The sequence below is a fragment of the Bidens hawaiensis genome, unplaced genomic scaffold, assembly GCF_021521415.1.
Source record: "Bidens hawaiensis isolate Kalapana, Puna unplaced genomic scaffold, B.hawaiensis_p1.1 tig00046636_1, whole genome shotgun sequence".
Classification (NCBI taxonomy): domain Eukaryota; kingdom Viridiplantae; phylum Streptophyta; class Magnoliopsida; order Asterales; family Asteraceae; genus Bidens; species Bidens hawaiensis.
Genome location: NW_027498309.1, coordinates 612 through 28,578, shown reverse-complemented (window position 1 = coordinate 28,578; position 27,967 = coordinate 612). Strand labels below are relative to the sequence as shown.

Genomic DNA, 27,967 nt, shown 5'->3' with positions numbered 1-27,967 from the left:
ATTTCTTACTCTTATCTAAATATAAGCTTTTTGACATAAAAAAAAATGCACCACTTATGATTAAAGAGCCTATATATTTGAAGTTTTCTTAATTTTACTTGTGCTAATTATTCTCAAATCTAAGTGATTTGCCAATACAAATAGTTTTTAGGTAGCAAAATATTGTGACTCCAATAAGTATCTTTGTGGTTGATGCTAATTTCAAATCCAGTAATTATGGTAAGTCCTTAATAGAACAATAAGTAAAATAATTATTTTAACTTGAAAAACACCCTAACTTTAGAATTTGCTTTGAGGTCTTCATAACTCTTTTTGTTTAGCTCTTTTCAAAAGAAGGGTATAGTATAATGGTTATTTTACAAAAACTTAACAGAAATTGTTGACGCCGGTTAATGAAAATGACCGAATGTGATACTTGTTCATCCATTAGAAATTTAGAATCATCCCAATTACAAAGCCCTCCTGCAATGGACTTCTAAAAGTTGGTTGTCCATGAAGCCTTCTGAAGATTCATCTCACAAATGAAGCTTGTTTGAATGAATATTCACTAGAACCACCTTTAAGCTAATAAACCCTAAGGTCCAATGAGCTGCATACCGGGCTATAACATAATCAAATAAGTGACACATAGCACACCACTACATCATATCAGAAAGTTTAAACTTTGAAATTTGATAAACCCAAATTAAGCCACCATAATAATCTATTAGCCAAACTATTGCCACGTGTACTTGTAGGTCGCGGACGGAAAATTGAAAAGATGGACCAATAGACACTTGTTTTTAGAACAAATAGATATGGGTTGGGTAGATTAGTTAAATGAGACGTGTATGTCATTTGTTATGACTTATCCATCATCAAGAGAATTCACTTGCAAAAAGTAAGAAGAAAAAGAAAATCATATAACAAATTGACCGTGTTCCTTGACATGTTACGTTGTTCTGAATGTGACATATATATTAATGGTGTGTAGTATTGGTTTGATTTGATGCCATTGACCTTTTCTTTAAATATGCTCGTTCTGCATACCTCATCCGTATTAGAAACGTTATCCATTCTCTTGTACACCGTTTCTTTACCTGATACCAAAAAGCTCAAAACTTTAGCAAGATTACATCTTCGTTATATTAACTAAAGATCATTAATACACTCCATCAGTATTCCATATGCAAATGCATCTGCAACCGCATAACATTTTTTTTAGAATTTACCGCTTCTCGTGGTCCCTTTCCTTCTTCTGCTATGCCCTGAGAAAATAAAGGAAATCAACTATATGTGAAATCGGCCCAACAGTCTAAAATATTTAAAATAAAAATAGCTAAAAACGAAATAGGTTAAAATGGATCATCATCGAAGTAATATAATTTTGTAATCACATTTAATTGTGAAAAAGCACCTGGTTCCCAAGTGAAGGAAGTGTTTGATGAACTATTGGCTGAGCATCTACAACTCCTATCTTCTCATGAGCAGGCTGATCAAGATTAAAGAAACCAACTTAACTAAACACTGATACTAATCTCCACGACTCTGTATAATATTATTTTTTAATTGAACGCAAACACTAATACGAAAGTGAAATTATATATTTTTAATTGAACGCAAACACTCACTTCCACACATCTCCTAAGAGCGAAATCAAGACCCCATCCATGAACCAAGTCATTCTGCAGATGGTAAAATAATATTCATGCTTCTAATAACCTTGCCTTTAAATAAAACTGCATTATAATCAAAATGGTCATCAAAACCTGGATCATATTCCAGACACAACGCCATGCATTCCGAGAGAATACAGGGGCCATTATCTCAACAAATCTGTGCATTATAATATAAACTCTTAATAAGAATTTTTAACTTTATTATCAATAAAAAGAAAAAGAATAACATGCTATTTATTGAAATTACATGATGGCAAACATACGCTGCACAGGGTGGTAAATGTGGGTGTAAACACCAACCGTCTTTTTCCTTTGCTAACCTGCAAGGTAAATCATGAAATAATATCTGAGACAAAAAAAAACTAAGCCATATCTGGTTAAGTAATAAAAATAAAAATAAAATAAAATGAATGTTATACTTGTGAACTTCAGTATCATTTTGCCTCCTTGTCATTTGCCATGATAGGTGACCACTGTTTTCAGATAAACCTGGCTGAGAAATTTCTAACCCGTGCTTCTTTATCAGTTCTATGTATCTACAAAGATTATTCAATTTCAATATTATTCTAATTAAAATGAAGATATTAGAGATATTGATTTACTTTTCTGCATCAAAGTCATCTAATCCAAGATCCTCGTCCCAAATGAATATGTAGTCATATGGTGCCACAATGTCTGGATGCAGGAAACGTTTAGCATACCACCTACAAACAATTTTACAAAGGTTTTATTAGCAAATACCTCATTATTATAACTATTAAGGTTTATAGGGTCATCATATTATGTAAGATTTACCATTTACTTTGTTTGTGAGCACTGACATGTATAGCCCTCTTTGACCATTCAAATTCACTCCATTCACTTGCCCGACCGTCATAATGAAAGAGCAAAAGAGTGAAGTTTTCTGAGAACTAAAAAAGCACCGAAATTAGATATATTCACATATGGGTTAACGAGTTAATTATCGTCACAAAGCAAATATTAAATATAATCATCATGCTACTTTCAAGTTTCAACCCGCTTGATTCACTCTCCTTTTATCAAAAAATATTAATGTTTTGACATTTTGAGAATAAAAAACACAATCCAAATTTTCCCGTTCATAAGCAAACGAGTTGAAATTGCTACATATGAGAAGGACAGAGGACGAGTACCGAACCTTCTTCACTGCTTTATTAATATTTTCCTTCTGATCATAACCCACAGTAAACGTTACAAGGTACTTCGGTTTAAAAGTCAAGTCCTGCGAATTCACACTACCGGATTAATAAATTAATATTTTATCACAAATCATATCAACAGCATTAGAGCTAATTAATTAGGGGATATATATAGTTTAATGCAAATATATAATATGAAGGTAATGTAGGATGTTGTTGATAAAGAAAACAATATGAAAAACATCAAAAAGTAACTTCATTAACTATATAAAAAAATGAGCTGCATAATATACATATGGTAGAAAATACCTCACTAGGATTACCCCACAACCTGTGGAGATAAAAATCAGACTCGGGTTCAGCTACACCGGGGGGTAGCCTTGCAGCACCTCTCGGGTTTTCAGTAGCCCAGATCTGCATCGTAAAGATTTAATTATAAGCAATGTACATCTAGTTATATTGAGATTTACTAAACAATATAGAACAAAACTTTCACCTTTGTATCATTTAGCGATGACATAGCATTATTGTGCTGAAACGAAGACCAGAGATTTAAGATTCTTTGGGTTGAGAGGCCCGGGTACATCTCCTTCATGCGATCAAGATTAATGGAGGGAAGCAGGGTAGAGTATAGGTTTGTTTTCTGCATAGGTGATACATAGAACCTTATTAATTTTCTGTAAATATCCATTCATAACCAGTTTGAAATGACTCATATAATAAAGGGAAACAATAGAGCATGCATGCCTTATTTAATATAATAACCGGGAACGATGCTCCTAAAAAGAAACCAAGGACAAGACCAGTAATTGTTGTTAATATTAATCTTGAGTTCTCATTTGGTATTCTCATCACTGTGGATCCAACCCTGACCTCAGAAAAAAGTAAAGAACAAGACGGAAATACAACATTAAAAGTTAAGCACTTTTACTTCAAAAATTACAGTTTGTTGTCCGTTTGCCTTATATTTCGATGTAAAGATTATTAAAAAAAATTACATATATTGTGTGATCCAGATCTTCCACCAATGAATTAAGTTATTCCAGTTGTTTCACCTGACATGTGATTTGTGATCTTAATCCATCAATAATCTAAAGAAAGAACAATCAAACTGCAATATAATCACTAAACAAAATAAATATGGCATCGTAATAATAATAATAATAATAATAATAATAATAATAATAATAATAATAATAATAATAATAATAATAATAATTCATAAACCTTGGAATTCAACCTAAATCCACACAATTATGGCTCCCACTCAAATTGCATAGATTGAAACCTTGAAATGTCATCGGATACAAAATTTGATTGAAAATATTATATACCTTTCGATTGTTTCCTTTTCATTATTATTTGTCCAACCATCAAAGGCTACAACTTACCCTAAATAAATTGTCATAAGATACAAGTTCAAGGGCTGGGATGTAAATTGTTGTTTAGTTAGTTAATTAACTGTTTGGCTTGTTAGGATTTTTGTATATGGTTGGTTGGTTGACCAGTGTTCAGTTCTATTGGTTTTGGCAACTTTTTGAGTCTTGCGTTCGTGGGTTGGATTGGCTAGTTTGACGGTTTAATGGCTCGGTTATTACCGTTTGAACCTATAGTTTTAATTTTTGTCAAAATCAACGGTTCATAGTAACATTTTTTAAATGATAAGGATGATTCGTGATCAAAATATATGTCAAAAGACCGGTTCCAAGTTTCAAACAAGACAGAACAATTAAACTGTCAAAACCAAACTGTTTGGATTTCAAAACACTATTAACTTTGATTTGGACGATTCGGCCAGTTTCATTTTTCCAACAAAGATCCTTACCGCTGACCCTCCAGAATTTGTTATAAGAAAACACGAGTTGGACTCCCGTTTATAGTCCGAAAAGAAGTGAACTTGACCGAGCAAGAATAATGGATCCTTAATTCCTTATCCATTCTTATGAAGGAGTCATGTCTAACCTTAGCAAGATTTCATGAACCAAAAGGCATAGATATCATGGTTTGTAAAAAGGGTACATTAACAGATTCTTAGGATTACAAGTGCTTATAACAAGCATGGGTTGCTGGGATCGGTGGGTCAGATAATGACCCGTTTAGTACATGATTCGCCACCCATCTATTCGCAGCCTCGGTCATGTGAACACCATCCCAGCTCACATATGTTGCTGGATTTGCACAGGCATCACCGAAAACTGTAGTCCCGTTCACAATTCCTGTTTGCCCGTAAAAGATATGAACATCATTTTCATGGTACCCACAACATACTTTAAGCCCATCATTGAATCCTGCAGGAGAAACAAGATTACTTGTTGAACAATAATAATAAAAACAACATAAATATGAAATTTTAAGTATATTTTTAAGGGTATATCTTATACTAATTTTGTTACCGGTTAAATATGATATAATGTGAGTTTTCTCCTGATAATAAAATAAATATTATACATTAATTCTTATCTGAAACTACTAGTAAATTAATTACCATATTCTTTAGTGTTGCTGATAAGCTTGTATTTGGCCGTGTATATATCAACATACGTTATGGCTGCATTGGCTAGTTCTGAACGGAGCATGGTCACTCGAGCCTTGAGCTGCTTGTTAAACTCCATGGCTATATCATTCTGGTACCTTATGCACCCATACTGATCAAGTTAACCAGGTTTCGGGTTCTTAGATAAAATGTTGACACAGGTAAGCAACCGACTGGTCCTGTGTTATGAATCCAAAACGACATCGCCCCTTGTTCATACAACTTCTGCCAGCATCATTACATTAGTTAACCTACAAGTATTAGCACACGTCGCAATTTCCTTATTTATTAATATACTGACTCGGATTACCTTAATGGAAGTGGTGAATTCATTGATAATGTTGGGTATTTCTGCACGTAACTGTTGTTCGCTAAGTGTTCGAAAGCCAGCAGAAAGATCATTTTGGCCTATATCCATTGTAAACAGGGCCCTTGAGAAGTCACTGGGCCTCTGGAGCTGGCTTATATCAGCAGCAGGATGACCAGAACTCCATAGATCAATTATTCGGGCTTTGAACTGAGTGAACTGAATGGTCTGGATATCGAGAGAGAACGGGCTGACGCCATTCTGGAATATGGTTTCGTTCTGTCTGCGAATTGTTGACCCTCCGGTTGCAAAGTTGGCACCATGGCGGTAGTCAATGTTGATTGTGTCCAGGTATGCACTCACATAAGGTAGCCCGATGTACTCGACTTCAACAAAACCAACGAATCACACGAGTATTTGAAGTAGAGATGACAATGGGACCGGTTTGGAAAGGATGTAGCTAATCTCAATACCATATCTATGTGTAAAACCGTGTCCCATGTATGTCCGGTACTTGTTTTTTTTTTGTGTCAGGCAATTACCCGTTAGTTTGTTAAAAATAATCTCAACACATACATTTCTTATTATCTTAAGTTTTGTATAATTTTATCATCCAAATAAAAGAAATTAATTAATCAGTAGATTCCATACATCTCAAAATTTGTAAAGTTAGATATTTCCCAAAACACGAGTGTTCTATGCATAATGTGTAATGTTCTTCAAGCATTATTTGAGAAAATATACGTAATTTTACAAGTTTAGAGTAATATATGAAAATGAAATTCTAAGGATTAAAAACTAAACAATAAAAATAAAATGTTTGCATGTATGAATGAGGTGAACAGATATGTATGTTTCAAGTAATCGAGTCAAATATCGCAATACCAACCTGATGCCGCCAAAAAATTAAAAATTAATCCAATACCTACTCTCATAAGCCATACCCATTCAAATAGTTAAGGTTACAGGTGTGACGATAAAACAGGGCTATTTGTAATTTGTCGGCTTATTAAGAGACCTGACCGATTAATATGTAGCCTTTTCACGGTCAAAGTTTTTTTTTTTTCAGCATGCTTTTAAAACATATCTATTAAAAGTGTTTTTTTAAAAAAACCAAACTCAAGCATGTTTTTAAAACATATCTATTAAAAGTGTTTTTTTAAGTAAATCAAACTCACTTTACTTTTCGGACCTCTTAATTTAAACTTTAAACTTTAAAGTGAACGGATTTATTTTATCTGAAAAAAACTTATACATTAGAGAAACGAAGATACCAAGGAAGTCAAGAAGAACCCGTCCATCACTTAGCCTTCCAACCGGCTTTTTAAAAAAAGTCGTACCGTACGGCTTTGAAACCGGAACAAATGCTGCAGATAATCCCACCGGTGTCGGAATTCGAGTCACCGAAGTTGTAGATACCCGCCCAACTACACTGTGGTGGTAAGGTACCAACATTTCCTCCTTCCACCATTGCCAAATCAACACATATAAGCATAGCTAATAATATCCAAACCACAACAAGTTTTACAAATAATAACTTCATTGTTAGTGAATTATGTGGCAGAATTAGCTTCTGTTGATGGGCTTATATGTGACAGGAGGATAAGTGCGGTTGTGATGTAACAATATTTGAATTGAATGATTGAGCAATGTGTTAGTGGTCCTTAATATATATAGTAGATTGAGTAGAAGAGCAGAAAACACATGGCGGGTTAAGGTTAGACAAGGATAGGGAAGGTGACTCGTCATTGTTACTCATTTATGTCCGTATACATTATTATACGACAAAACGTGTTATGCGACAAAAGTCATTACAAGTACTTTTGTCTGTAGTTTTTATGTCATTTTTCTATATTTAATTTTTATCTTCTAATTTGTCTTTGTGTATGTTCCATTTTAGTAACGAAGGTAAAACTTTACAAGTAATTTAACAAAACGTAATAAATCAGTTGACCATGTAATATTGTGAATTTGTGATGGTCACGAGTGGTTGAGAACCATGTGAGTCTTTGTATTGTGCCATGCTTGCTATAATTAGTTAGAGCTTACATGATTTAGTTTCATCTTTACTCGACGTGAATTTATGTTGAGTATCATTTTCTTGGTATGATTTTTGGTTTCGGCATGTACGGAAGGTTATCATAGCCATGGATAGAAGCTAGTGTTGTATTGAAATGTTTGTGTGCTCTCAATTGTCTACTTAGGATGTTCCATCTTTTTCTTATTTATTTTACTTATTAATTAGTTTATTTAAAAAATAATTGTCTTCCTTAAGGACAATAAAGGTTTAAGCTTCGTGATATTTGTTACGGACATTTTATCGCTGACACAAACCCTACTTCCGATTCATACAATTCCTATGTATGTCAAAGTAGGTTCTACTTTTTCATCATTCACTGTTCAATTTTGTTGTCACACCAAACATGCCAAGTAAAAAAAAGTAGTTGCATTTCACGTGGATCAAAATGAAGAAGAAAACATATGTGACAACAAAAACGAAAACAGACCACAACCTACATAATTTGCTTGTTTTATGCTTCACGTGTATATTGTCATGTTAGCCTAGTATATGCTACAAGTTTTGTCACATAAAAAACATATGAAGTATATATGGTTTAGAAGTTTGCTTAGTATATGTTACAAGTTTTGGTCATGCAAACTATAAATAAGGCATATATGTTATTTAAAAATTTGCTTAGTATATTTTACAAGTTTTGGTCACATAAACAATAAATAAAGTGTGTGTATATATATTATTTAAAACTTTGCTTAGTATGTTTTACAAGTTTTGATACATAAACCATAACTAAAGTATATTTGTTATATAGAAGTTTGCTTAGTTGAAGAAACACTAAGTGAACACTGGACAGATTATAGATAATCTGGACAGATTATAGATAATCTGGGGGTTAAGTAATGTTTCCCACGGATGAGATCTAACTGAGAAGGCTGTTCTTCAGGAGACCTGCAAAACAAACACCGTAAGCTCGTCACTGAGAAGGGGGGGGGGGGGTTCCTCCTTGTGACCACCCTCCGGCGTGAGAATCAGACTAGATTGCTCTGAATATAAGTGTATATTAAGAGATTGCTAGATAACTGGATAGCCGATGATCTTACCATTCCAAGATGTTGGAGTATTTATAGCCGAAGGTAGGTTTCCTAGAAGGTACAGCCGGCTGAATAGTATTCCTGTTCTACCAACAGTGGACTATGCACAGGCCATACTGGTTGGTGGATAGGTTACGGCCAACAGTAACTATGTCAGCTGCACTATTCCTCCAACTGTAGATTATGCAAGTCCTACCTACTGTGGATTATACGCAGGCCATGCTGGTTGGTGAATAGGTTACGGCCAACAGTAACACTATTTCACCAACTGTAGGCTGCGCACGCCCTGCAGTAAGGGTTGGTGAGTAGGCAGCGGCTAATAGTGACAAACAGTACTAGAGGGTGCTCCTCCTCGTACTGTTGTCGGTGAGCTGTCACCCTGTGATTGGCTCATGGGCTGTTCTGGTCAGATTGTCTGTCCTATCCATACCTTGGTAGGTATAGTACAGAAGATCTTTCAGAATCATACGGACTGGCTCATTTTGGCGGGATTGTTCCCGTCTTGCTCATTCCTTCATGTGACTACTGAAGTATCTATTGTCTTGTGCGTGTAGCCCTGCTGTCTGCGGGTAGCCTTCCCTGATGGCTTGTATCCGCAACTGCGGGAACAGGCGGGGTACTTCACCATTGGGAGGCTTTCCCTGCGTGTACAGCTTGCGTACTGCGCGTAAGGTTCTCTGAGCATGGTGGGTCCTGCGGAAGCAGATGGCCTTTGCGCAGACGTCCCTGTTCAAGGTGAGTCTTGCGGGACCAACTGGGCTCTGCTGGGACCTACCTCTTCAAGTCCCCCCAGTCCAATGTTCTTCTCATGAATGTTTAATAAAGTGAGGTGAACTTTTGGACTTTGAGCAAGGGGTTTTGAAAAGGCTTTTTAGTTTTAAGGTTCTCCGTGGGGATTCTTCCCGCGGGTTTCCTAGTGTCACTTGCAAAAATTCCCGATTTTTTTGCTTGATCTTTGGGTATGATGCGGGTAGGTATGTAACCTTCTCGCAAGGCAGGAGCGTTGAGTCTCACTTGTATATAGTCTCCATGAGGTTCTGGTGGTTTTCAACATAGTGATCAATTATGCTAAGACCACCAATTCCATTACGGAGTTTCAAACAATATAATTCTCGACGTTCCCTTTATGCGGGGATGTTATTCCTCTATCCGCAAGCATTGCCTAGAAGATCCTTCTTGGTTTCAATTCTCTGCGGGTGCTAGGTATGTGAAGGGTTTTGCCTTAACACTGTACCCGCACCTGTCTTATAGTTACTTGGTTGCCAAGGTATTCTTGGCTTCAATTCCCTGCGGGTGCTAGGTATGTGAAGGGTTTTGCCTTAACACTGTACCCGCATCCGGCTTATGGTTATTTGGTTGCCAAGGTTTTCTTGGTTTCAATTCCCTGCAGGTGCTAGGTATGTGAAGGGTTTTGCCTTAACACTGTACCCGCATCCGGCTTATGGTTATTTGGTTGCCAAGGTTTTCTTGGTTTCAATTCCCTGCAGGTGCTAGGTATGTGAAGGGTTTTGCCTTAACACTGTACCTGCATCCGTCTTACGGTTACTTGTTTGCCAAGGTAAGGGGTGTTTTCCCGCTTACTTTTGAATCTTTTTTGAATTTTGAATTTCAAAATTCGAAGAGTTGGTAGAAAGATAGGAACAGTCCAAACGTCTGAAACGTCGTGCGACGGTTTCTTCTGACTGTGTCAGGACGTGCAGGAAGTTATGGTGACGTGACATTATATGGTCATTCCAGTCTCTTTTTCAGGCGCGTGGGCGCGATTTTTCAGGCGCGTGGCCGCGAAATTGCTGGCACACGTCCTGTCAACAGCTGTTGCCAGCCTGCTTTATGCCACGTGTCATAGTTTCATTGCACCTTCGATTTCTCTCTCCTCCGCATTAAATTCATCGCATTAATTGCGATTAGTATATAAAGGGGGAGAGGGCTGTTTGCAATCCACACTTTCACCCTTCTCTTCTTCTTCTTTAGCGATTTCCGGCAAATACTCCCCTTTTCAGGCTAGCATTTTCCCGAAATCGCTTTCTTTTTTCTGCACAATGTCTTCTCGTGATCTTGAGTCTTCGGCCGATGACAAGAGTACTGCTGGTGAGTGCCAGTGTGCTCTGCCCGGCGATCAGTACCGGTACATTGTTAGGAAGTTCATGCTCGATCCTTTCGAGCCTGAGTTCCTGAACCCCATCAGACCGTGTACGATGCCCCCAGAGGCAAGATCGGGGTTTATGCAGCATTCTTTGTCTACGGGAATCTTAGGTTCCCGTTGACAAAGTTTGTTTACCGTGTCCTTGAGAGGCACGGTGTTCATCTGACCGAGTTACACCCTATGGCGATCGCCAAGATTCGCCATTTCGAGTGGGTGTGCCGGATTTTGGGCTTCGAGCCCCATGTTGACCGCCTGATGACCTTCTACACTTGGAGGTGCATCCAGGGGTGGTATACACTGACAACCCGTATCAAGGGTTTGAAGATTTGTGCAACCGAGCGCAGTCTCCGTTCGTGGAAGCAGGAGTTCTTCTACATTTCTGCCCGCGTCATCCCCATCGCCATGAAGTTTAAAAATGGCCAAGCAATTCCGAGCCTTCACGCCACCAACTACCAGGAGGCGGAATGGTTCTCGAGGATATCCCGGGTCCAATCTCCGGTTTTCCGGTTTCCAGAGTCCGGGATGGTGATGTTGGGGATGAGCCGAGTGTGGAAAGAGGCTAACGCGCAAAAGGTTCCAATCGTCCTCGAATACGGTTCGAACTCTATCCCTTACGGTATGCTCCGTTTCTCTTTGCTTTTACGAGTTTATCTTCTAACTGTTTATTTTCTTTCAGAGGGGAACAACTTGGAGTCGCTCCTGTACCCGCGGGAAGCTGACGGTCCCGCGCGGATGGGTACTCGTGCTCTAGACGAGAACGAGTTGCCCATCCTGGAACAAATGGCGGATCGGTTTGTGGAGGTCTATCCGCCGGGCCAAGAGATCCTGAGCCACCGGCGGCCAGGTAAGGCGATATTCTATCCTCAACCCCTCAATGCTGTACCCGCTGCTGGAATTCCTTACATCCTGTCTTCTTCTGAGGAATCCGCAGATGGTCCTCCGCTAGTGCGGAAGAAGAAGGCTGCCGGCGGGAAAGGGAAGGAGAAGGTGGCCTCCACAGCTGATCCGGTGCTTCTATCTGACACCGAGTCAGATAATGAAGAGGTGGCGGGGAACCCCGGTGGTGAGAAGACCACTGCTCCGGAGGCTACGACTGTTACCTCTGGAGAACCGACGACGACGGTGACCGGCATCAAGAGACCGGCTCCATCGGGTTCATCCCCGCCCGTCCGTACGTTCAGGCTCAAGAAAACCCGTAAGTATAAACATTCTTCTTTTTGTAGATTTATCATACTTCATAAATTTATTAACACTTGTCTTCTTTCTGCAGGCGTGGATGTTAACGCATTCCAGGGTGGAGCGCAGGGGAGTACCTCTCCGCCAATGACGGTAGGCTCGGTCAGCCTACCTGAGGCGTCGACCCAGGCACCTTCGCCTGCTTCCGCTGGTCCAGTTGCTTAATCCTTTGAGCCAACTGTTCCAGCCGAGATGACGTCACCGCCGGCGGTGAGTGCAATTTTTACAGCATCGTTCACCGAGCCGGCGGTTACTGTTGCTGCTGACTCCTCGGCGGCGTCCGCGGCGGACACCATGCCTCCGCCATCGACTGCGGCGGAAACCATGCCGCCTCCGCCATCGGCCTCGACGGCTGGACCTTCAGGTACGCGCGGGGCTTCTCGCCGATCTTTGTTACCTTCCCATCTGCCTGACCTTTTGGATGGATTTCCCTTAGGTTCAGGTGATGGGTTCGGTGGCTATCGGCCTGTGATCGACCCTACAGGTGCGTAGGGTTCTTTTGTCCTTTATGCAATTTTTATCATCTTTTCCTAACTGCTTTGTTTCTTTTGCAGTGTCGGATTCCAATGAAGTGTATGTTCCAAGATGGAACATTCGCCGAGGAACAACCCTTCGCACACCTGTGGAGTGCGTGGACTGGGCTCGCCACGCTGCTCCCCATGGTGCGTTGGGGGAAGCCATGGTTAGCTACCAGGAGGGTAGGCTAACCAACGAGCTTCGGGTTCTCCTGGCCCGGATGCAGCCACGCGTCGAGCTGCTTTGTCGTGAAAACGACAAGTTGAAAGCAGCTCGCGTTAAAGAAGTATCTCAGGCGCGTGCTCTCCGGGAGGAGAACCAAAAACTAACCGCAGCATCTGCGGAGAAGGAGAAGGCCTTCAAGGCCCTCGAGGTTGAGGTTCAAGCGCGACTCGAGGCCCGCTCCAAGGCTGCCCAAGCTGTTAACGAACAGCTTCGGCTAGCTAAGGAGACTGCGAGGAACGCGACCGAGAGGGCCACCAAGGCTGAAGCTGTTGCTGAGCCTCTCCGCCTGGAGAATGAAGAACTTAAAGCTAAGTTAGAGGCTCTTCAACAGGCTCATGATGCCTTGGCTATGGAGGATGCGAAGAAGCTTCAAGAGATCCTGGACCAGAGGGGTGTGCTTGCGCACACCGAGCGGAAGCTTAAGGGCGTTGAAGAGGCCGCTGCAAAGGATATGCTTCTCGCCAATCTTAATAAGAACGAAGCTGAACGCGCCTGCACCCAAGCTCTGGTTGTCAAGGAATGGCTTCTTCGAGAAGCGTTGCCTCAGGTATTTTAGCTTTATGTCGTCACGCTTTCCTTTGTAGGATAGAAGTTCTTATACTTGTACATTTTTTGTAGGTTGTGCATCGGGTCTTTTCAGAGACATCTTACGACGATGCTATGAGCGCAGCCCTCAACGCTTCTCATGAGGATGGGGAACGGACCGGCTTCCTGCTTGGTCTAGGGTTTGCTGAGAAAGGCGTCCCGCCTTCCAACTTCCCTTTGTATAATGCGGATACCGAAACTATTTATGACCAAGCAGTGAACCAGTATGCTGCCTTCCCGCATCCGGTGGTGGAGAAGGTTAATGAAATTGCTGCTGCTGATGATGGGCTTGCTGTCCTTAGAGCTTTCCTTGAACCGTCACACTCTGCCGATGGTGCGGGTCCAAGTGGGAGTGGTCCTGAAGCATGATCCAAAAGATCCCTTTCCACCACTAGCGTAGATATTTGCTCTTGTACTTCTTTTGTATGCGGGTATATACCCAGCAATGTTTGTAATATTCAAGTTGATGAAATAAAGAATGTGTTTGTCCTTTGTTTATTTTACGCATGTTTACACTTAGCAATTTCTTTAGTACTTAGATAAGTTAACTTTTTGATGTGGTAAATTATAAGTTTATTTTTGCTTCCTCTTTCATGATTGTGCGGGTAGGACCGTCACTTGCACTTAGTAGGATGGCTAAACTTATATTTATCCTGCGCGGAAGTTTTCCTCATCTTTTCCTTGAAATTTTCTAAGTGTTCAGAATAAGTTAACCTTTGAACGTGGTAGATGATAGGTTGAAGTTTTGCTTCCTTGCTTGTGATTGTGCTGGTAAGACCGTCACTTGCACTTACAAGGATGGCTAAACTTTACTTACCACTGACCTGCGTGTAGGTTTTCCTTAGAACTTTTTAACATTTTTAGCGTTGTGTTTATGCGGGTTTTGCCGCCTTCCACACGCAACTACTTACTTCTTCACGCATTGGTGCGGTGAATACCGGCACATGGGAAGTTCATAAGTTAAAGGTAAGGCTATCAACACATTGTGTAAGGAGAATCATTTCCATTAGAAGTGGCTCTAGGCCTTTTCTTTACAAGTTTGGAATTGATCTACATATAACATTTGCGTAATTGAGCTCCATTCCATGTTCTTGGGATATGAGTGCCATCGAGCCTCTCAAGCCGGTATGCGCCTTTTCCCAGGACTTCTTTGATAATGTATGGCCCCTCCCAGACCGGGGCCAGCTTTCCTGGGCGCTTTTGGTTTGAAGCCTCGTTGTTACGCAGTATGTAGTCTCCTTCATTGAAGTTGCAGAGTTTTACCCGCGTGTTGTAGTACCTTTGCATTTGTCGTTTGTAATTTTCTTCATGCACTGCGGCTAAGTCTCTGCGTTCCTCGGTTAGCATAAGGTCTAACCGTCTTTCCGCATCATTGTCTTCTGGCTGGATCAAGACCCTTGGTGAGGGTAAACCAATTTCGACTGGGACCATGGCTTCAGTGCCATAAGTGAGACTGAACGGGGTTTCCCCCGTACTGGCCTTTTTCAGCGTTCTGTTTGCCCAAAGGATGTGCGGGAGCTCGTCCACCCAGCCGGATCTGTGTTTCAAGAGTCTTTTCTTTATGCCATCGACGATGCTCTTGTTTGCTCTTTCCACCTCACCATTACCTTGCGGGTGTGCCACTGAGGTAAAGGTGTGGGTGATTTGAAGTTCTTTCAGCCACTGCTGTAACTTCTTGTCAGCAAAGTTGGTGCCGTTATCGCTCACCAGATTCTGTGGAAGTCCAAAACGACAAATAATAAATTCCCAAATAAATTTTTTGATATGTTTTGCGGTTGTTTGGGCTAAAGGTTTTGCTTCTATTCACTTGGTGAAGTAATCGATGGCTACCACTAGGAACTGAACATTTCCTGCTGCTGTGGGAAATGGGCCTGTCACATCGATGGCCCACTTCTGAAATGGCCACGAAGAAGTGACTGGAACAAGTTCGTTCTTCGGGCGATGCGTGTTGGGTGCGTAAAGCTGGCAAGACCTGCATTTTCTAGTGTATGCCAGTGCATCCATATGCATCCCCGGCCAAAAGTATCCCGCATTGTTCAGCTTAGCCACAACAGCGCGGGGACCTGCGTGAACTCCACAGATGCCCTCGTGTACTTCCCTTAAGAGGTAGTCAGCATCTTGGTTGTCCCCGCATCTTAAAAGTGGGCCAAGAAAGTTACGTCTGTAAAGGTTGTCATTGATGAGTTGATAGTTTAGTGCTTTACAGCGTAGTTTTCTTGCCTGTGTTTTTGATTCTGGTAGTGTTCCTGCTGCAAGGTAATTTATTATTGGTGTCATCCACGTTTCTGTACCGGTTTGGATGACACAAATTTCCTTGTGCGGGACTGATGGTGCTTCGAGGAGTTCAATGCGGATGTCCTTTCCCAAGTGGGTGAAGGCTAGTGATGCAAGCTTGCTTAACGCATCCGCAGATTTGTTTTCGCTGCGCTTAACGTGTATGACTTTACAATCATTAAAATCACGCATAAGGGTTTTTGCCTGGGCGAGGTACAGGGCCATTGTGTCGTTCACAGCCGTGTACGTCCCATTTATTTGGTTGGCCACCAGCATGGAATCCACGTGGGCTTCCAAGTTTTTCACTCCCATTTTACGCGCAATTCTCAATCCGGCCAAGAATGCTTCGTATTCGGCTTCGTTATTCGTACTTGGGAAATCCAACCGAATAGCGTAAGTATATTCTTGGCCCGCTGGGTTGGTTAATTTTAACCCTGCGCCTGAACCCTCGTTGTTGGCTGCTCCATCAGTATAGAGTCGCCAGATATCGTTGATGTCCTGTGCTGGGGAGGGTTGAGCCTCCTCCTGGCACTGTTTCTCCCGCGTAGCGGGGACTTCTGCAATAAAATCGGCCAGGACCTGGCCTTTTATGGCTGGTCTTGGCTTGTACTTAATTGCATATTCTCCCAATTCAATTGCCCATTTGGCTAGACGTCCCGATAATTCGGGTTTGCCTAGAACGTTTGAGAGTTTGAAGTTGGTGAGAATGGTGATTGGGTGGCCCTGGAAATATCGTCTTAACCTGCGTGAAGCGTGTATAAGTGCTAAGACTAATTTTTCGAGGGTAGAGTACCGGGTTTCTACGTCTGTTAGTACACGGCTAACATAATAGATTGGCATCTGGATGCCTTTTCGTTCTGTTAGCAGTACTGCCCCGGTTGCTCTATCTGTTGCGGAAAGGTATAGGATTAACTCCTCTCCCGCTTGTGGTGCTGTAAGTGTTGGGAGTTCGATCAGGCGTGACCGAATCTCCTGAAAAGCTGCTTCCGCTTCTGGTGTCCAGCGGAAGTGCGTTTTCTTTAAGCAGTTTCTTAATGTTGACACGAAAGGAAACGACTTATCTGCATGGTTTGCCAAAAAGCGATTAAGTGCGACTAGTCGTCCATTCAGTGTCTGAGCCTGTTTGATGGTGGTAGGTGATTCCATTTTAACAATGGCTTCGACCTTTTCAGGGTTCGCTCTGAAGCCATCTTTAGTAACAATGACTCCCAAGAACTTCCCTTCTTCCATCCCAAATGAACACTTGCTCGGGTTGAGCTTCATGTTTATCTTTCTGAGCGTGTTGAAAGTTTCTTCAATGTCTTTCAACATCGCTTCTGGCTCGGGGCTTTTGATGACCAAATCATCCATATAGACTTCCAAGTTTCTCCCGATTTGGGCATGAAACTCTTTGTCCATCAGGCGTTGGTACGTGGACCCTGCATTCTTAAGTCCGAAGGGCATCATTTTATAACAAAATGTACCATCGGGCGTCCGAAACGCGGTTTTGTCCTGGTCATCTACGGCCATGTGGATTTGATGGTACCCCTTATACGCATCCAAGAAGCATTTAAGGCGAAATGGTGCCAACGAATCTACCTTAAGATCAATTTCTGGTAACGGATAACAATCTTTGGGGCATGCTTTGTTCAAATCTTTGAAATCTATGCACATGCGCCATTGTTTGTCATTCTTCGGTACCATTACGGGATTTGCAACCCATGTTTGATATCTACTAACGCGTATGATGCCTGCGTCAAGGAGTTCCTTGACTTGGGTTCTACACGCGTTAGTTTGTTCAGGCCCCATTACTCTGCGCTTTTGTACGACTGGCGTAACAGCCGGATCGCACTTGAGCTTATGCTCCGCCTTACTTCGGGGTACACCAGTCATGTCAGCTGGTGTCCACGCAAAGATGTCAGCGTTTTTCTGCAGTAGGCGTTTGAGTAAGGTGCGGGTGGGATCAACGATTGTTGGTCCAATGGTAACGGCCTGGTCGGGGTATTTGCCATTGAAGGCCCATTTTTCCGGTTCGGTGATGGTTGGTTTGGCCATTTTTGGTTTGGGTTTAGATGAGACAGATGCGATGCATACCTGGGGAATGCCAGTGATCATCGCTACACCCTCAGCTGTTGGCCATCCCATCATGCCGTGGACTGAAGATACCACGGCGTTGAATCTTGCCATCCCGTCTCTTCCGAATAGGATGTCGTACGTGTGGTGTGGCTTTCTCATCACGACAAAATCCACGTCCTCTGTGCGTGAATGATTCCCATCGGTAAGAGTAACGGGGAAAGATAGGATACCCAGGGGGGTTTCTGTGCTGCCATCAAACCCTTCCATTGAAGCGTAGACCGTTTCCAAGCGTTCTTTGTCTTCATCATCCAGCTTGTCAAAGAACTGCCTGTACATCACCGTCGACGAAGCGCCGTTGTCAACAAGAGTGCGGGAAGTGATGTAATGCCCCAGCTGGCTTTTGATGACGATGGGGCCTTCTTTGCTGGGGCCTCCTGGCACTCGCGGGAAGCGCACCTCAGCTTCCTTCCACGCGCATGGTTCTGTCATTCGTCTTTTTCTTCCTCCGACCTTGCCATGAACCATGTTGATGCTGATATCGACGGGCTTTCGTCCGTTACCTCTGTACCGGTTGTCACTCCTTCCTCCCTTCCTGATTGATGCCACGAGATGTGCAAGTCTTCCATCCTTGACAAATGCTTCAACAATGTCTTTCAAGGATGTGCACTCTTCAGTACCATGACCCTTTGTCCCGTGGAAATCACAGGACTTGCTTTGATCCGCATTAGGTTTCTGCCGGATCAATGGGGCTTTTGGCCATGGCAATTTTTCCGTGGCAAATATCTCCGTGACGCTCTTGGTGAGTGGCGTCCACCAGTTTTTTCGGTTTGAAGGGTGTGTGTTGTCCCTTCCGCCAACAAGAGGGCGAGAGCTGGATGAGGTGTCAAAGTTTACCCTTGACTGCCAAATACCTAGCCGCCTCTTTTTGTTCTGCCGGGCGGTCCTAACGTTGTTCTCCCTTGTCCTCTGCGTGTAGAGGTGTGTACTCTGGGGAAGATCCCTTCCCAGTTGCTTTTCCGTCTCGGCAAAGCGCTTTGCCGCCGTCATGATGGCATCCCAAGTTGATGGCATGCCATCCTTACCCGTCAATGTGCGGATAAGTTCTGGGTATTCGGCGCCTTGGATGAAGGCGGCGCGAACCAGAACCTCACTTATGTTGCCGAGACTTAGCTTTTTGGAGTTGAAGCGGGTGATGAAGTCTAGTAAAGATTCATCCTCCTCTCTCACGCAGTTGAGGATCGTCCACTGCTCTTCAGTGTACTTCCTCTGTTGGCTAAAGTGCTGGCTGAACTTGTTCTGAAAGTCCGCCCAGTCATATATGTGGTGGATCGGTAAACGATCGAACCATGCCCTTGCCGCTCCGACCAGAGTCATCTGGAACATGTAGCACCACGTGGGTTCCGTCCAGTTGCTGACGGTAGCCCCCGCAATGAACCTGTTCAAATGGTCGTCTGGGTCGGATAGACCATCATAAGTGCCAATGTTGGACATCTGTTTGGCACTTCTCGGGGCGATTGCTTCCGCAATGTCCCTTGCGAATTTTGACTTTCCTGCATTTGTAGCAGTTGGTCTAAAGGTTTTGGAGAAGTCACGCGGGTTTCTCTCCGCGATTGGTTTAAAAGCTTCCCCAAAATTCCTTTTTGGTTGGACGTCCGTTTCCTTACGCTTCCCTTTCGCCTTATGGCGAGGGTTCGCGTCGGTATCGGACTCTAACTCGTCTGAGTACTCGCAGTCACTGCTCATATTGAGGTGTTGGCGAGTACTGCCGAATTCGTCAGCCTGTTGAGCTGAACGCAAGCGTTCATCCAATTCGGCTTGGAATTCTCTTTGCCGTGCTTCGGCCCATGCCTTCACTTGATCTAGTGTTTGGCGAGGGGCCCTTGTTCGTTTTTCCAACTGGGTGTCGGTGGACCCCAGTGGAATATTTACTGCACTTGCTCCGGCTTTGGTAGTCGGAGTAGTGTTCGTAAGGATTGTATAACCGCCGGTGTTCCCCCCAGTTGCTGGGGTTGTTACCGGGGTTTCTTGGTCGGTTACTGGCCTTTGGACCGGAGTAACGTTAACCATTTCTTCAGAAATTGTGAAAAAACTAAAATAGTTCTAGCTTTTATGCACGGATGGCGCCAATGAAGAAACACTAAGTGAACCCTGGACAGATTATAGATAATCTGGACAGATTATAGATAATCTGGGGGTTAAGTAATGTTTCCCACGGATGAGATCTAACTGAGAAGGCTGTTCTTCAGGAGACCTGCAAAACAAACACCGTAAGCTCGTCACTGAGAAGGGGGGGTTCCTCCTTGTGACCACCCTCCGGCGTGAGAATCAGACTAGATTGCTCTGAATATAAGTGTATATTAAGAGATTGCTAGATAACTGGATAGCCGATGATCTTACCATTCCAAGATGTTGGAGTATTTATAGCCGAAGGTAGGTTTCCTAGAAGGTACAGCCGGCTGAATAGTATTCCTGTTCTACCAACAGTGGACTATGCACAGGCCATACTGGTTGGTGGATAGGTTACGGCCAACAGTAACTATGTCGGCTGCACTATTCCTCCAACTGTAGATTATGCACGTCCTACCTACTGTGGATTATACGCAGGCCATGCTGGTTGGTGAATAGGTTACGGCCAACAGTAACACTATTTCACCAACTGTAGGCTGCGCACGCCCTGCAGTAAGGGTTGGTGAGTAGGCAGCGGCTAATAGTGACAAACAGTACTAGAGGGTGCTCCTCCTCGTACTGTTGTCGGTGAGCTGTCACCCTGTGATTGACTCATGGGCTGTTCTGGTCAGATTGTCTGTCCTATCCATACCTTGGTAGGTATAGTACAGAAGATCTTTCAGAATCATACGGACTGGCTCATTTTGGCGGGATTGTTCCCGTCTTGCTCATTCCTTCATGTGACTACTGAAGTATCTATTGTCTTGTGCGTGTAGCCCTGCTGTCTGCGGGTAGCCTTCCCTGATGGCTTGTATCCGCAACTGCGGGAACAGGCGGGGTACTTCACCATTGGGAGGCTTTCCCTGCGTGTACAGCTTGCGTACTGCGCGTAAGGTTCTCTGAGCATGGTGGGTCCTGCGGAAGCAGATGGCCTTTGCGCAGACGTCCCTGTTCAAGGTGAGTCTTGCGGGACCAACTGGGCTCTGCTGGGACCTACCTCTTCATTAGTATACTTTTACAAGTTTTGGTAACATAAACAATTTGAACAATAAATAAAGTAGATACGTTATTTAGAAGTTTGTTTAAATTTAATGAATAGAGAACGTTCAATTTGTAAAATTTGGATTGAATAGAATTTTCATTTTTTTTTGAATGGCGACAAGTTACAATATGACCGTGTGGTTGCAGGCCGGTTTGCTGTCAATGCTGGTTAGGAACCTTATAGTGTTTCTCCTGAAGGACATAACCCTTGGTTCATGGGTCCTTCTTGCATCCTCAGAGAACCGTTCTCCCTTTGTTGCCACTTAACACCAATTGCGCCGCTACTATCGAAACCCTTTGGTGTAACACATGCAGGATAAATCCTCCGTTTTGGCTCGGATTCAAACTGACGATATAACAAACCAAAATATAAGCAAAGGGAAAGTGGAGAAATAAGAAGGTGGGGTTGTCTCACATTTGTAAAAGAAGAAAGTGAAGTTATCCCATATAAATATAAATAAGAAAAGAGAACTTGTCCCACATCGCTAGGAAGAAAAACTTGTAAGCTATTTATAAAGAAGAAACTCACATAATGATATTTTTATATGACAAGACACACTCAGTAGTCCTAGCAAGGGAGCAAAACACCCAACGCGCATGGACACGGACGAAGAGCGATGGGCGCAGTATGACGCACTTTGCACTTCACATCGCCACGCGACATTGCCCGCCATAGCTAGGGCTGACTCGGCAACCCTATAAGCGTAAATCTTATCTTTATTGTCATAACCAAATGGACTAGCCGAGAAATATTTATTATTATTTTTTTATATTTGTTTTGTCCTTAAAAAAATAACACAACAACGAATACATTTGTGATATTTGTTTGCCCTAGAAAAGAAAACAACAGTCTCCTCCGCACTCAACCATCTCAAATCAAACTCAAACCGAGCTTCGTAAACAAGTTCATGGGGAAAAAGAAGAACAACGAAACCAAGCAACAGCCACAAACCGAAAACCAACAACCAATTGAAGGCAAATTCTTATTAGGCAAACCCAAGTTCAAAAAGCTCGAAAACGGCCGCTACAAATGCGTCCAAACCGGACACGAGTTGCCCGGCGATGCTCGTGAATCATACGCACAAACCAAGCACTGCCGCCTCGGTCTCATCGATGCCGCCTTGGCTCGTACTAAGCCTCCACTTAATATGTTCAACCAAGACCCTCTTTGCCGGTACGATTAATTAATTGAAATTATGTTTTAGGGTTTACAAATTTAGTGGGTTTTTTTTTTTGTGATTTCAGTTCTAAGTTGATTTGCAAGTTGACTGGACATACTGTGAACAAAACTGAAGAGCATATATGGAAGCATATCAATGGAAGACGTTTTCTCACCATGCTAGGTTTGTTTGGGATTTCATTTTTTACTGATTACTTGTTGTTTGTTGTGTGATAACTAGTGGGAGTGTTGTAGAACTCGCTAGGCGATAGTCGGGTGGTATATCAGGGGCTAGCGATTAATTGGGATTAATCGGATTGGAATTATATGTATTTTTTGAAATATACAAATATATACCAAATTTTATATATACAATTTTCAATTTTGATCCAGTTTGACCAAATAGCGATTAATCGATAAGAGTGACAACTATTTGTGGGGTAGGGGCTAGCAATTAATAGGGCCATAGGGGTCTGGGGATTAATCGGAGCCAAGTCGGGATTTTTATTATCGTGATTAGGGGTGTAAATCGTGTCGGGTTGGTGGGTTACATGTTGAATTCTTTTACTCCCTGCAAATATCTTTCTATAAGATTACAACTCCCACTCCAACAACTAAGCAAGTTAACTGCAAATGAATCTAGTACTTGTGTCGTGTTTCGGGTTGACTTGTTTTATGTTCATTTACAAATTGGAGTAATACTTAGTGACTTACTACAAACTACAAACAATTCACAATTAATAACTAGGATTGGTATGAAACTTTTTTTGTATTTGTGCTATTTAATTGTTTTTTTTTGTATGTGTTTATCTCTCATTTCCAATTAACAAACTTGTGTTTTGAGATTAGAGTAAGTGAATGAGAATAATCAGAGAATGAGCAGCTAGATAAAAAGATTCTAAAGAGAAATTAATTTCACTTTTTAAAATTTACTAGTTGTATGAAAACTTAAAAATTTAGATATTTATTTTTAAGTTTTTGAACATTTCATCTCTGTAATTTTTTAAAAAAACTCTTAAACAGGTTAACAGGTCAAATTACATCTTAAGAGGTTGTGTTCAGATTGACCCCTTTTTTTTTAAATGAGTCTTGTTCGGGTTGACCTATTTAAGAAAACGGGTCGTGTTAGCTGACCCAAAACCTTTTTTTTAGTCGTGTCAGGAATTACCGCACCTATTGATGAGTAATCTGTTTGGCAATCAGAATCCATAATCACATCATCTTTAACGTTTGCTAAATTTCGAACGCAGAGTTTATAACTATCATAGTTTTATTGTTTCACTCAATCGTGCAATTCTAATTATATTGTTTATGCCTGATAACAGAGAAAGAGGAAGCTGAAGCTGAAGCTGAAGCTGGAAAAGAATCATCAAATGATTTGGTGGTAGTAGAAGAAGGCGAGCAGAAACCAGAGAAGGCTTCAAAGAGCAAAGAAGAAGGTAAGAAAAAAGAAGGACAAGAAGAAAAAAGAAAAGGAGATTGATGTTAGTAAGGTGATATCGGAAGTAAGGAATCCAGAAGAACAGGATAGTGATGCAGAGGAAGAAGAGTTCTGGATGCCTCCGATTGGAGAACGTTGGGACTTTGATAACGGGAAAGATCGATGGGGGTCTGATCTAGATTCAGATGCGGATCCAGAAAATGATGATGCCGATGAAACAGGTACATATAAAATTCTAATATTTATAATATTTGTTGCAAGCAATATGAATATACTCAACTGTGGTCATGGTGCGTTTAGATGCTGCTGGTTAGAGGTGCACAAATCGGTTTTTTTAAAAAAAACCGGACCGGTTTTTTTTGGCCCGGAAAAAAACCGGTTCGGTTAATAACCGGACCGGTTAATAACCGGTTTTTGTCTGTCAAAACCCTAACCGGTCTAACCGGTTAGGACCGGTTTAGAAACCGGTTAATAAACCGGTTTTTTTATTAACCGGTTTTTTAAATAACCGGTTTTTAGGTTAACCGGTTTTTTTTTTTTTTTTTTTTTTTTTAAATAACCATTATTTTTTCACAGTATAAACAAACCGGTAACTACAAGGCAAAACGGACTGACCGAAGCCATTCTTTGCTTTCGTTGTTAGGGTTCTTTGCTTGGAAGATTAAAAACACATAACTTTCATTTATAGTTTTTACATTAAAAATACAAACATTAAATCGTTATCGCATATTCGTAACTCAAAAATACAAACATTAAAGAATGCTTAGACACGATTACATGAACAACTTGCTGTTTCTTACTCATTATTTGCCTCCATGTTTGCTGTTTCTTTAACTAATTTTCTTCGCTACCCGATCCCGAGCTATTCCTTAGGTAATCGTCGTACGCGGCTTCTTCATCGGTCATTGGTTGAGTGTGTCCTTCATTGACCTCGTCTTCATACAAGCCCGCCTCATACTCCATTTCCCCCTCGAGTGAGCGTTGATGTTGTGCCCTATCTAAAGAGTCCAAGTAATCCTTGTAGCAAATCGACATCTCTATAGCTGGTGGAGTGAGTCGAGTCCTCCTAATCGATATAACCCTGCCAGAAACAGAAAAAGCAGACTCCGAAGCTACCGTGGAAGCTTGGACCGTTAGTAAATCTTTGGCCATGGCGGCGAGGATCGGAAACTCATCCTCCTTACCTCTCCACCAAGCCAGCAAATCAAGACTTCTAAATTCATCCGGAGTCATGTGTTTCACAAAGTTGGTACCACCATACCTTCCAAGTTCACTGCTTGGGGTGTTTACCTTTTGACGTTTACCGGCGTCTTCCCAAATCATGTAGTACATCCCCATTTCAAGGTCGGTTTGGGATTGGGATTGGGCAACAGCTCTTAACGAGTCATGAATTTGGGAAGACGACCCGTATTTTGTAAGGTAAACATCATACATGTTTGACAAGGTGGTGTTGAAAGCATTCTTTAAAGTTTGGCTATAATAGGGGTTTTGATCGTCGTTTAACTCTAGCTCATCACAAATTTTTTCTATTAAAGCTTCAACACCACCAACATTGATGCAAGGGTTTAACGCAGCAGCACATGTCAAAACAGCGGGTAGTTCTTGAAAATATTTTCTAAATTTTTCTTTCATTTTTACACCCATATCAAAATAAGGTGCACCCCTACAATGAAGTTCACTCAACTTTGTGCACATGACAGCAATTTTTTGTAAAGCAATGGGGCTTGTTGGATAGTAAACCCCGGATAAACTAGTTGTGCAAGATTTAAAAATTTGAAGGACCTCCGTAACGATCTCAATCAATAACCAGTTTCTAGGATCGTACGGTGCACATTTACCCCTACTTGACAAAATTTGATGAAACGCAATTAATGATTCTTTTTGTTGGATGGCTTTCTCAAACATATCACAAGTCGAGTTCCATCTTGATGGACAATCCCAATTTGGCCCCAACCATTGACAATTAGCTTCTACACAAAATTTTTTGTATCTTGAAAATGTTTTATTGTTGCTAAAAACATCTCGTAACATTCTTTTAAAATTGTTTCTTTGCGTTTCGATCACGTTTAACCCATCTTGCACGGCCAAGTTGATAATATGTGCAATGCATCGGCTATGAAAAAACGCTCCATCACAAATAGGTTTATACTTTAATTTTAAATGGCCAACCGCGGCCGTATTGTTGGACGCGTTATCAAACGAAATTGAAAAGATTTTATGTTCAATCTTGTATTGTCGAATGACTTTATCCAAGAGTTTAAAAATATTTCTACCCGTGTGCGGGTAATCAAACAATTGAAACGCAACGGTTCGTTTCATCATTTGCCACGACTCGGGGTCAACCCAATGAGCCGTCACACAAATGTATGAGTCGGGTGAACCATGAGGTACCGACCACACATCCGTTGTTAAGTTTACACCAGTTTGTAAGTTTGAAAAGTATGAAATTAGTTCGGATTTAGCGTTTTTCCATGCTTTAAGACAATCTTTTCTAAGGGTCGAACGGCTTACGTGTTGGTAGCGTGGTTGAACATACTTTTGCATCATCTCCGTGAATTGAGGGTTGTCGAAGTGGTTGAAAGGAAGTGTTTGTTGAATCACAAAGTTTGAAAACTTTTGACGTACCGCTTCAAGGTCGTACGTAAACACCGCCCCTTGATTCGTCATCTCCGGCTGCGAACTACTTCCCGATTCGTCCTTCAAGGCCTTGCAAAAGGGCCTTTGTACATGCGCTTTTAAAGTGGAGTTTGCATCTTTGCCATAAAACTTCAAACAATGTTTGCATCGAGCTTTTTGGCTACCGTTAGATATTTCGCATAGGTCGAAATGTTGCCAAACATCATGGTTTCGTTTCGTGGGGATGACCCGAACGACCGTTTCTCCCGTGTTCGAGGCACCCATGTTGACGGATGAAGTAGCACTTTGGGAGGCCATGATAATCGACTACGAAATAAGAGCGTATGGAGTGGTAATGTGGTATAATTGAGCGTGAGATAACAAAATAATCGCGTATGAAATAAACGTTTAGAGCGTTTGGAGTTGTATAATCGAGTGTGATCTAACCAATACCCAACCTAAACTATATATAGATGTTTGTGGGGGTAAAATGGTAAAAAAAAAAAAAAACGGTCAAAAAAAAAAACGGCCATATAGCCGTTATACAACGGTCAAAAACCGGTTTTTAACCGGTTAACCGGTTATGGAGAAACCGGTTAACCGGTTTTTCCACAACGGTCAAAAACCGGTTTTTTTATAAACCGGTTAACCGGTTTTTCCATAACCGGTTATTAAAAAAACCTGTTTTTTCATTAACCGGTTTGTTAACCGGTTTTGGATCTAAAACCTGTAACCGAAATACGAACCGGCGGTTTGTAAACCGGTCAAACCGGTTTTTAAAAAACCGGTTTCCGGTTTAAACCGGCAAACCGGTTCCCCAACCGGTTTTTTTGACCATCTCTACTGCTGGTGCTGGCGAGGAAGAGAGTAACGAGACACAGGAGCTTTCTAAGAGGTATATGTTTGTATTTTTCTATTTTCTGATTTTTTATAATTTTTTTTCTGATATAAGATGCGATGTTTCTTGTAGGACAAAGAGAATGTCGATAGAAATCGAACTGAGTGAACTGGCATCAAAGAAGAAGAAAAAGACCCAATCCACATGATATATATCCCCTGTGATATCGAGTTTGCTTGTGTTTTACTTTGAACATTTGATTACTGTTTTCGTTGATGAATTTGATTGTTTGTAATCAACTGTCAAACATGTTCCATGAGGGATATGCAAAAGTTTTGTATTAATTGTTTGTTTATCTTGAAACTTATTGCTGATGACCCAGTTCACATGAAGATTCTGCATCAGGTTTTTCAAGGCTTTAGTCATCTCAAAAAGAAATTTCAAGAATTTTGGTAAAGGGCATTGATTCTATTGGTTAATGGTTATTAGGTAGGTCAATCATGGTTGGATTGACAGAGACATCGAATCTCTTTATAAATGTTTGATCGTCTTATAATCATGTTGTGTCCTCAACAAGATTAACAAAAGTACGTAGAAAGGAAGAAATTACCAAATCAATCATGTTGATCATTGACGTTAACTGAAACAGGGTTATTTTTTAAAACAAAGTGTTGATATTTCTATTTTATCTTCTAATAAAAAACAACAAAAGCAGCAAAGATGATAAAAGTTTGTTTCCGTAAATTGTTTTAGTATACTTGAAATCAATAGAACTAGTTACATTTAAAAACAAATTACTTGTTTTAGTTAATTATCATTTTGAAGTAAAGATGAGGCTCACATTCTTTCTTAACATTGTAGTTTGTGGAGGTCATTTCCTTGTATATCTCTTATGGCGACTTGTTT

At 41.4% G+C, this 27,967-nt stretch overlaps 1 protein-coding gene and 2 pseudogenes across 3 annotated transcripts; 1 reads left to right on the top strand and 2 right to left on the bottom strand.

Moving 5' to 3' along the window:
- Nucleotides 1–348: 348 nt before the first annotated feature.
- Nucleotides 349–3,469, bottom strand: LOC143596491 (uncharacterized). Its single transcript, XM_077075253.1, has 13 exons — nucleotides 3,315–3,469; nucleotides 3,128–3,232; nucleotides 2,818–2,901; nucleotides 2,454–2,569; nucleotides 2,261–2,362; nucleotides 2,078–2,194; nucleotides 1,922–1,978; nucleotides 1,749–1,815; nucleotides 1,611–1,664; nucleotides 1,397–1,471; nucleotides 1,212–1,247; nucleotides 549–1,079; nucleotides 349–514 (listed from the first exon to the last, which is right to left on the bottom strand). Exons 1-12 carry the CDS (start codon nucleotides 3,465–3,467, stop codon nucleotides 960–962), a joined length of 1,086 nt encoding a protein of 361 aa, XP_076931368.1. The 5' UTR covers nucleotides 3,468–3,469; the 3' UTR covers nucleotides 349–514; nucleotides 549–959.
- Nucleotides 3,470–4,818: 1,349 nt separating this feature from the next.
- LOC143596490 (GDSL esterase/lipase At5g14450-like) lies at nucleotides 4,819–7,388 on the bottom strand (annotated as a pseudogene). Its single transcript, XR_013146719.1, has 4 exons — nucleotides 6,933–7,388; nucleotides 5,662–6,044; nucleotides 5,304–5,576; nucleotides 4,819–5,106 (listed from the first exon to the last, which is right to left on the bottom strand). The product of XR_013146719.1 is annotated as a GDSL esterase/lipase At5g14450-like (transcript).
- Nucleotides 7,389–21,849: 14,461 nt separating this feature from the next.
- LOC143596489 (uncharacterized) lies at nucleotides 21,850–27,432 on the top strand (annotated as a pseudogene). The gene is made up of 5 exons (XR_013146718.1): nucleotides 21,850–22,181; nucleotides 22,253–22,350; nucleotides 23,492–23,840; nucleotides 27,064–27,118; nucleotides 27,194–27,432. The product of XR_013146718.1 is annotated as an uncharacterized LOC143596489 (transcript).
- The last annotated feature ends 535 nt before the right edge of the window (nucleotides 27,433–27,967 follow it).

What these genes read in the sequence shown, in the direction of transcription:
- LOC143596491 (XM_077075253.1), bottom strand. Translation starts at nt 3,467, where the DNA reads ATGCAGAAAACAAACCTATACTCTACCCTGCTTCCCTCCATTAATCTT. An exon ending in TGTGGGGTAATCCTAGTGAG is followed by an intron (nt 2,902 to 3,127) that starts GTATTTTCTACC and finishes GTGAATTCGCAG; the next exon opens with GACTTGACTTTTAAACCGAA. An exon ending in TTCCTTCACTTGGGAACCAG is followed by an intron (nt 1,248 to 1,396) that starts GTGCTTTTTCAC and finishes TTATTTTCTCAG; the next exon opens with GGCATAGCAGAAGAAGGAAA.